Source organism: Protopterus annectens, chromosome 1.part0, assembly GCF_019279795.1.
Source record: "Protopterus annectens isolate FY-2018-M chromosome 1.part0, PAN1.0, whole genome shotgun sequence".
NCBI lineage: Eukaryota > Metazoa > Chordata > Ceratodontiformes > Protopteridae > Protopterus > Protopterus annectens.
The window spans coordinates 871,872,369-871,883,358 of NC_056725.1; the positions used below are offsets into that span (position 1 = coordinate 871,872,369).

At 37.6% G+C, this 10,990-nt stretch overlaps 1 protein-coding gene across 1 annotated transcript in view; it reads right to left on the minus strand.

Moving 5' to 3' along the window:
• MOXD1 (monooxygenase DBH like 1) overlaps positions 1-10,990 on the minus strand; it is a 980,239-nt gene that overhangs the window by 334,912 nt on the left and 634,337 nt on the right. The window contains exon 9 of the mRNA XM_044064284.1: positions 7,274-7,333. Coding sequence (XP_043920219.1) covers positions 7,274-7,333 — 60 coding nt within the window. The remainder of the gene's footprint in view (positions 1-7,273; positions 7,334-10,990) is intronic.

Sequence of the window (10,990 nt, forward strand, 5' to 3'; positions counted from 1 at the left end):
AGGAAGCCCTTATAGCTGTCTTGCTTACTTTGAAAGCTATTGAATGGTTTAATGTAGACTGCTAAAGCAAAACTTTATAAAGCCATAATAGCTCATTTATAAATGTGATTGCTAACAGGTACAGAACACTGTAATTATTTATAAGACTGCATTTCTTGCCCTACATAGAGTAGCAGCAGATGTAGAGAAATAGCTAAATACCGCTCTTTCAGTACTACTGTACTGTAAATGCCTGTCTCACAGCAATGTGGATTTTACTTCTCTGTTTTCTCTTAAGTGAATTTTTAATAACAGTAAGACCACTAGAAGGGAAATTGCATGGGACTCTCCTGGTTTCTTTTTTTAGCAAACTGATTAGGTTTTATTGAGTATAACATTGGACTAACTTTGATAAAACTACAATGTTTCCCACACTCTCACTCTGCTTCTCACCTGCACTCTACTCCCTTAGCCTCCTCTCTGTTCTGCCAAGGCCCTTTTAACCAATCTTAACCTAAACTTTTATTTTCTCATTTTTCAGCTTGAAAGCCTTGTATGGATACTTGGGCTGTCCTCCCACCTGTAAATAGCAATCCAAAAGAACATCCCAATAGAATTCCTAGGCGTGGACTACCTAGTTGTGTCTTCTTTCAGCCTTACAGTGTAGGTGATAGCCTGCAGTTCTGTAATTATTTTATTTTATTATATTGTGTGTATTCTTCTCAAGTCATATTTGTAAAGGGTTAGCACACCCACGGACCTACCCTGAGGCCGTCCACCCCCCTCCCATCTTACATTCCCTACTTTAAACTAGTTTAACTATACCTACTGCAATTCTCCACCTTTGCCAATAGGTGGAGAAATTAGAGCATAATTACTTTTGCTACATGCAAACCCCAGCCACGGGTTCCAACTCTGCTTGTTAAGCCAATTCCAGCCACCCTATTTCAAACATTAAAACTGAGTATTCTCTCCTCATAATAGACACAGGAAGGAAACCTATATAGAAAGAAAGATAGAGGACTGACACTATACCACTTAAAAGTCCACCACAGTACTAGAGACAGGCAATTGGTTGCTATAACAGTAACATTGTCCACTTAAAAGCTGAAGTGGAAGCACAATTTTGGTATTATTTTTCAAACAAAGTTGACACAGAGGGTGCAACTTACCTACTTTAAGCTTTCTTAGTGTACAACCTCACTGTGTAACTGATTGGTTCTTACTAGCTACTCCACTCCGTGGCTGGCTCCACCCGCTCCAGTTGCTATTCCGGCTCACTTCGCTCCCCTACCCTGCTCCAAATTCCCACCCGCCCCCAGTGCTCCTACATTTATACCTATAAACCACACCCCCATCTCCTTATAGCCAAACAGTCCACCTCGTTAACATTCCCAACCCTTCTTGTTACCTTACTCTACCTCTTTAGAATATTTCATTACCTCCCACATAGTACCTTAAACTAAATCATCACAATACCTGCATTACCTACCCCATTACACATAAAGCTATTACTATTGGTTTCACTCTTACCTCTTCTAACTATAGCCTACCTGCTAACCCCCTATGAACATCCAATACGACCACAACTTCATTACCCCTCGAAACATACTGCCATACCAACACTAGCTATTTCCCAAAACCACATAAACATTACATCACGACCCAGCTACCTACTAGCTAAGTATCATAGACTGGCCCACATCAGGTATAACAATTTAAAAGCTAGGAAATCTCTGTACCAATATTGTAAGCTTCTAAATCTTATATGTAGAATACAACTCTACTCCTTACTTGATGGAGCCATTCATGCAAAACCTGGCCCACAGAATACTCCTACCACTGAACTCCAGAGCTCTAACCTCTCTAATACACAAACCCCTACTAGACCTTCAAACTCACTCTTTATAGCACATCTCAATATACACAGCATTTACAATAAAGTTGCCCACCTCCACACTCTCCTAGATGTCCATTTATTTGATATCCTGTGTCTAACAAAAATATGGTTAAAACCTGCAACTAAAGATAATGAAGTCATTCCACCTGGTTATAATATCCTGAGACTAGACCGCACAACCAAGAAGGGAGGTGGGCTAGCAATCCTTTACAAAGCAGGGTTACAAGTCACTTCTTCAAACCTTAAACCACCTCTAGACAATAATGCCAAAATCCTTATTTCTAAGATGAAGCTCAATACTTGTAAATCCATATATATCATCTGTATCTACCATCCTCCTGGTAATAACATAAAAACCCTCAAAATTATCCTTAGCTGGCTTTCTGTAAATCTCCCACAAGAAACTATAGTTCTTGGTGACTTTAATATCAACTGGAAGTGCTGTAGTACTGAACACCCTACTACCCATATTAACCTATATGGCTTTTCTCAAACTATTACCTCTCCAACCAGGATTAACAAACCCAATAATAAAGAATGTACCTTAGATTGGATTCTCACAGATAATCCTCATCAAACATACAAAGTAGGCACCCTCCCAGATGATTTAAGTGACCACTCAGTGACCTTTATTATCAGGCATAAGATCAATATTACCTACACAAGTACATTCAGGACAATACGGACCAAAACACATTTTAACCCTGAACTTTTTCAAAGTGAACTTAAGGCATGCAATTGGTCACGAGTAAAATACCTCCCACTTGATGAAGCAGTAAAATACTTTAATTCCAAATTCTTAGCCATCCTAGACCACCATACACCAACACGCTCTATCAGAAATAAGACTAAACCTGCCCCATGGCTCTCAAAAGAAACCAAGCAAAACATTCTTCTTAGGAAGCAAGTCCTGGGCTAAATGGCATACTACTAAAGACCCAATAGACCAACAAAAATTTAGACAAATGAGAACTAATACAAAAAAAGCTACTCTCTTAGGTAAAAAGAACTTCTACTTCCAAATCCAACAAACCAGAAAGGTTTTGGACAAGAATTAATAGACTTCTACACCCAAGCCAATCCATTACACCAAACCCACAAGACACTAACCTCGAGAATCCCACTCAAACCGCCAAAGCCTACAATACCTTTTTCACAGAAGCCATTCAATCTCTTGCCAATCAACTATCCCCAGACAGCTCAACTCTGCCAACGTCCACTACTAGCTCACTCCCTTCATGTTAGTTGCAATCAGTTCCAACTTCCCTCATCTGCACCCTTCTCCAAAAACTAAAACCAACCACCCCCTCAGCTGACCAACTACCTGTAGAATACCTGCAAAAAGCAGCTAAAGCCATAGCCTATCCCATTTCCATGCTGATTAACAGAACCATAACTGAAGGTACCATCCCATCTATCTGGAAAATCTCTCACATTATCCCCCTACATAAAGGTGGTAACTCAAATGAATTTTCAAACTCGTCCCATAGCCTTACTTTCTCCATTGGCAAAAATAATGGAAAAGTGCATCCATAGGTAACTACTACACCACCTAATCCAAAACAACTTACTTGCTAACTGTCAACATGGATTTAGGCCATTCCATAGTACCACCACTGCCTTCTTATCCTTTACAGACTGCATAAATAAAAAATGTAACATCAGCATTCTTTCCTCTGCACTCTTTATCGATTTTTCTAAAGCTTTTGATATGGTTAACCACCAGCTACTTATAAATATACTCAAATCCCTCTCACTTGATGCACTGGCTATAAAATGGTTCCAATCTTACTGAGACAATAGACAGCAGGCTCTGCTATGGGATAATAATCTATCTGCCCACCTCCTTATTAACCTTGGTGTCCCTCAAGACTCCATATTAGGCCCGCTACTAGTCTCTATATTCATTAATGACCTACACTCAGCAATTCCTCACGCTACCTGTATACAATACGTAGATGACTCCACAATAATATGCTCAGCTAATTCACCATCTGAACTACAGTCCCTAACCCAAAAGGCATTTAATATAGTTGAAAAATGTTTTTTACAGCACTGCCTCCTCTTGAACCCCCAAGAAACAAAACTTTTACTTTTCACTCCTACCTGGAAGTCCACCCCAGTAGATTTTCCAGTCACATCTAATAATGGCACTCTCATATCTCCTGACCCAACCACCAAACTCTTAGGAATAACAATAGACTGCAACCTTAACTTTGATACTCATATTTACAACACAATAAAAACATTCAGTAAGAAACTGGGGTCCCTCTATAGAATCAAACTCTACCTTACACCATTAGCTAGATCCACTATAGCCCAAACTCATTTAATCTCCACACTCCTCTATGCTTCACCTATATATACTAATCTGAAAAAAATAACCTCAACAAACTAGCAATCTCCTACAATAATATTACTAGATTTGCCACTGGCACTCCATTTAGAACCCACCATTATCTCAATCTAAAGCAGCTAGGATGGCTAGAGCTACAAAATCAGCTTTAATTTCACCAGCTTACTATTGCCCATAAGACCCTTTACCAACCTACCAATACTCCAATACTGTCTAGCCTTATTACCCCTTACAGAAATCTTAAAAACTTACGCTCATCAAATAAATTACTTGTTTGCACAAGTAAATCCAACAACATGGCAGGAGACTCTCAGTTCTCTAACACTGTTGGGAAAAACTAGAACCTACTTGTGAACTTTTATCACTGTCTTCAACATTATTTTCCAAATATAAACTGAAACTATACCTTAGAACACATTGGTTATGCCCCTGTACTAACCCCGACTAGCTCACCATCTTTTATTTACTGGAGACTGCACTCCTTTAACTCTTCTGTATTAACTCCAGTCTTTCTCCTTAATAACCAAAGAGACCATGATCTTGTAATTTAAGCTAATGTATATAGAAACATCATTCTAATGCATGAAGTTTTATTTAGTGTTAGTGCTAAGATTGTTAGTAAGTAAGGTATTTTACTATTATCATTTATTACATTATTGTACTGTACCAACATTTTTGTAATTGTGTGTTTTTGGAGCTTATCTAGCCGGGCCTCTACTGAAAATGGACATGTATCCAGTTAGACTAGCCCAGTCAACAAATGTAAAATAAAATAAATAAATAACACCTCTAGCTTCCTCAGTTGTGTTGCCTTTATTGCCCATGCTTCTGCTCCATACAGTAGTACTGGTTACACCACTCTTTTGTACGCCTTACTTTCAGCTTCTTTGACATTCTTCTGTTATACACTATACCTGACACTCTATGCCAATTGGCTGCAGCCTCTCTGCCTCTAGGTTTGACCTCCTCATTCAGACTTCCCATCCCTCCCAAATACTTTAAGCTGTTAACCCTGTACACTATTATCCTTTCTATCTCAATTCTCAGCTTCTTCTGATTTCATACATTTGCTGCCATTACCACTGTCTTATTTGTAATCAGTTTCATCCCATGTGCCTTCAGTTTTACATTCTATTTCTCTATGCTATGCTGAAATTCTTGCTCAGGGTTTACCTGTAATGCCACATCATCTGCATACAGCAGCTTTGTTGATCTCTCCCCTCCAAACTGTTTGCTAATGTAGTCTATCATTAGTTTGAAGAGAAGTGGGCTCAGAGATGAGTCCAGAGGCATACCCACTCTCACTGGAAACCCCTCTGTGAGACTGTGTTTCTGGGATTTGGAACCACTGCAGGACTGCCCAAGTCAGCTTTCTTGGGACCTTCTCAATTGCATTCTCCAAGTCTAGGAATGCCCAGTTGGACTCTTTCATTATCTCTAGCTTCTTCTCAAGTATCTGTCTCACTTCAAACATTGGGTCAGTTGTACCGCATCTGGATCTGAATCCAAACTGCTCATCTTCCATCTTACTTTCCACTACTCTTACGGATATGTTTATTAATCATTCTCTCTAGAAATTTCATACATGTGACAGGAGTCTGATACCTCTGTATAGCTCACAGTTGTGAATGTCCCCTTTGTTCTTGGCAATAGTATGCTTATTCTCCAGTCATCTGAGGTATGCCGTTCTCTCCATACTGCTATGATTGACCTCACCCAGGATCTTTATCTAATCTGAGGCTGATGCTTTCCCTGACTTCACTTTCCTTAGTGCTGTTCATACTTCTATGGTGGGTTCTTTCTCCTATCTCATTGCAAGTTGTGTCTGGGGTAGTACAGCCTCTATTCTGTTTTCTGAATTCAGAAGCTGCTGGAAGAACTCCTTCTAGCTGCCTTTAATGCCCTGTGGACTGGCGAGCAGGTTGTTGCTGGCATCCCTTATGAAGGGTTTCTGACTATCTTCTTCAACTTTCTGTCTTTGCCTTGCAACCTGATATAGTTTCTTTGTGCCATCTAGTGAGTCACTTTTCAGAAGCTGGTAGAGTGTCTCTGATGTCTTGTTCTTTGCTATTGTAACTCCTTTCTTTTCCAACTAGCAATCTTTCCTAGCCTGGTCTTTATTTTCTATCTCAGACTTTTTCCTGCACTCCTTCTTTCTTTTGATGACTTCCTGGACTTCTGCATTCTACCACCAGCTTTCCTTATGTACTTTATTTCCATACTTAGATTGGTTATCTGTTCTGTAGTCCTCACACAGGCTGTTTTGAGGTGCTGCCATTCTTCTTCAGCTCCACCTGTTTCCTCTTCTTGAGGTACCAGAACCATGAGAAATTCCTTGAACTTCCATGTCTTCAGCCTGGTGTCTGCTGACTTTGAGTCTTCTCTGACCACTGCTTGCAGCTGACTGTGGCAACCAGTGATTTATGCTGTGGGCTGACTGTTTCACTGGGGATAACTTTGCAATCTCGGATTCTTCCCCAGTGCTCTTTCCTTACTAGGAGGAAGTCCACCTGAGTTGAATGTTGGCCACTCTTATATGTGCTCTTGTGATTGTCTCTCTTGCTGAACCATGAGCTGGCTGCTATCAAACTATTTGCCAGACAGAAGTCTAGAATGGCCTCTTGCCCCACTCATGTGGACTCAGGCTGTCCTCATATCCTGTTCTGGTGTATATGACAATAATCTAATGCAGCAGCAAGACCTTTGCCTTTTCCATATGCAAGCTAAGATAATATAGGAGAATACATTACAAATAATGTAAGTGCTCATGAGTCAAAAAGCACTGGGCTACTGTCACAGTACTTAAGCTCAACACTGTCAATGCGTATATGCTTGAAATGGTCAGCTGACTTCAGCAGCCATCTTATTTTAGAAATCAAGGGAGACATTACAACCAAATGACTGATAAACAAAGTTAAAAAATTTTTAGTATACATTAGACTAAAAAACTCATGGACTGTGATACAAAACTGAAGTCTTTAGACCTTTGCTGCAAAAATGTACACATATACAATAATGAATGTATAAACTTCACTTACCCATGTCATATGTGTACGATCTGAGGTATCATAATGACACTCTGTGATCAAACTGTCTCCCTGAAAAATAAACATGCATTTATTTTTAATGTTATCTTTAAAAAACTAACACAATTCTTACATTTTCTTGAAGAACTGTTTATTTTCATTTTGACTGTATTTTTGTATCCAAAGCTAAATTTATGTTATATAACTCAGGAAGTCATTTGACTATGTTCAGCATATGTTAACCCTATTTTAAACATGTATATAATGAAATATTTAAAATTAACTTCTGTTATTAACATTCATTTATTTATTTTCCAGTACTTGCTTTATTGCGTTCAGTGTCATGGAAGGGAGGAAGTTAGCACTGCAGGGAAGGAACTTAACGCCAGTTCTGGAAGGAATGCTAGCCCTTGTACTTCATTCATGCACAGATACACACACATGCATACACACAGACACACAGGCGTATGCAGGCACACACACACACACACACACACACACACACACACACACACACACACACACACACACACACACACAGCCAATTAAGAGGATTTATAATTTCACTTATTGCAATGTTTATAGGGATGTGGGAGGAAACTAGAAACCTCAAGGAAACCCAAAAAGATGCAGAAAGAGAAAGACAGAGTATGTAGACTCTGCAAAGAAAGTACTTCCAGCCAGGAACTGAACTAAACAGCCATATGATATGAGGCAGCAATGCTAACCATTGTATCACTGACTGTGCTCCTTCTCTCAGTAACAGTTTGTAAACATACATTTCTAAAGTACCGTGCTGCATATTAGAAATAAGAACCATTTTTATTTTATGTAATGCATCATATCTTTTAATGTACATAAAACACCAACAATTCTAACATGTTTATGTAATAATATTACAAGTTTTAGTTAGAGTATTGCACTCTATACCTTGGACACAATAATAAAGATTAATTAATTCAAGTTATTCCCGGTTTACATTGGCCTAGTACAGCTATGAATTCATCTGTTAACTATCTTGGCCCTGTTCTGAATCTAAGCAGCTCATAAGGCCTCGAAGAACCACACTCCAAAGACATCTGAAAAGATATAAATACAACTTTTTTAAGTAAAAGTTGTATTGATATCTTTTCGGGTGTCTTTGGAGTGTGGTTCTTCGAGGCCTTCTGAACTGCTTAGATTTTGCTCTGGTTTATGTGTTAAAGTCTGCTTCCCTATTCTCTTTTGGGTTTTTGGTGTATCTTGGCCCTGTTCTTTCTAAAGCATGTAAAATACTATTAAGAAAAAGTGTACATATGCATATATGAAAAACAAATGAAATAATTACACTTGCAATAATGGTGTGGTAGGCATCCTGCTAAATAGCAACTGTCCTAATACGTAATATTTATCTGATACTGATAAATTTTGTGGTAGGTTCAGGTTCTTTGCTACAGAAAAAAAAACTAAGTTAAAAAAATAGCATTGTTAGACACCAGTTTCATCCTACATTCACCAACCCAATTCACTCAAATTGTTGCTTGCTTTGGTTTCTGCTACATTTATGATTCTCATGATATTGCATTTCTTTCAAGCCTTCAGTTCCAAAGGATTAAAAAGGTAATCAATAATAAAGCCTTTAAAGACAAGATCTGAGCATTCACTCAAACATCCCATAGTATGCAGTATAGAGCTTTTGTCTCTTAATATGACACGTTACTGACTCATGATTGTTTTTTATTATATTCTTTTGATATTTTATATTCTTTTTATACTTTTCTTCCAGCCTACAAATTAATCCTGCCTTATATGGAGCTAAAACACATAATGTACATGATCAGGCTTAGATCTTAGAAGGGCCTTAAAGAGCAATATTAGTACTTCAAAACTTCTGAGAATATTGTACCCCCCAATAGATCTCAAATTTCCATATGCATCACTGAAGATTTTCTCCAAAACTGTTTTCAAGGACATATTTGTTTCCATATATATTTATTATTTATTAATTTCCCTACATCATAAGCTCTTCTTTTGTTTTATAAAGCATAGTGATCTTAAGTATACTATATTTCAGCTGCTGGGATGAGTGTCATGATATGATATTCCACTTATTCCCTTTCCAATGTAGTTGCAATTGCACATCATCTGTGCCATTATTCCTAATGATCAATGTGCTAATTTAATATCACCTACATATTTTGACTGGTGTCCTCATAAGTTCCCACATTTATTCCACAAATGATAAAAAAATGAGGACCCACATAGGGAACCTAGGAGGAATCATGCATAGTCTTTTAACAGGTTTAAACTCCAGTCTTACTGTCGCTGACCACATTCCATTCTTTACCATATATCATACCAGATTTTTGACTCAAAGTTCAGTTTGGTCTCTTCTAAAATTGTAACCATTTGCAAAATGATGGTGGATTACAGTCAACAAATAATGTCAGCTGAAAAAGAAAACAGTATGTTTTTGGTTCAGAAAATGCATACTAATTAAAATCCTTTTATTCCATCAGCTTTTAAGTAAGTAGTACTAATATTTAGAAAGTATCCCTGATTTGGGACTTTTGTCCCTGATTATTTTGGGTGTCCTTTCTTAGTTGAGAGGTAAGAGATTGAGAGCAATGCCAATCATATAAAACTGTAACCAGAAATTTGTTTTCTCCATTGTCCTAAATCTTTAGATAGTGATGTGATGGTGTTCCCTGACAGCAGCTCTACACATATCCAAACCTGTCATGTTCAGTTTTAAACCAGAATAGCCCTTTTTATTTATTGCATTGAGGAAATGACCACCAATCACAAAGTGGTACCATGGCAGTGCATATGGTACTATACAGTTGAGATCCAGTAGTCAGAAAGACAATCCTGTTTTGAAGTCCAAATATGATTATTCTAGAAACCTCAAACATTTCAGAATAGACTTCTATATTGATGGATTTTTTTATCTCCTTTCCTTTATTAACTATACCTGCCTTAGCTGACTTTATTTCACCTGATGTAACCACATTTCCGCAACTTAGATAAAAAAACAAGCCCATTACTTATTTATTTGCTTAGTTTGCTAGTTAGTTATAAGTTTTATTAACTAAGGTAGAGCACTGATTCACAAGGGCTGTTTTCAGGTTCAGCCTAGGTTTAAATGTATGCAAACAATGAGGTTTACATAGGTGATTTATTAGCAAAGACAAAGAATAGTACGGGAGAAAAAAAATAGATCTTTGAGGTAAATTCATAAATTGTGAAGCAGATTTCAAGCACTATAGGATATGAAAGTGCATAGAGAATTGCAAATGTATTTAATAGAGGAAGCTCGTTTCTTGCTTTGTTTAATTCTTTATATGAGATACTATCAGGTTTGCAGCTTTGATATCTTTAAGGAAGCATGCTCCCATACTATAAGTGAAAAATGAGTATGCCTTGTCATACAACATTTCTACCTTCAGGAGATAAGTGAGGGAATTTCCTGTCACAGAATAATCATTTATTTTGACACTGCTTTGTTGCATTGAATGTTGAAAGTTAAGTTTTGGGCTGAGGCAATGCCTATTAGCAAAGCACAGTTCGTAGTTTGTAGAATTTTGCTTTCATTAGTTATTATGCACCAGTTTGAACAGACTGATTTGAGTTTATAAAAAGTGCAAAAGATCATAGTTTTTCTCCTGGAAATATTAAAAACAATTGCTGTTCTGTAACCAGGAAGACAAGATGAAAATATATTACTTAAATGGTTGATTTACTGAAAAA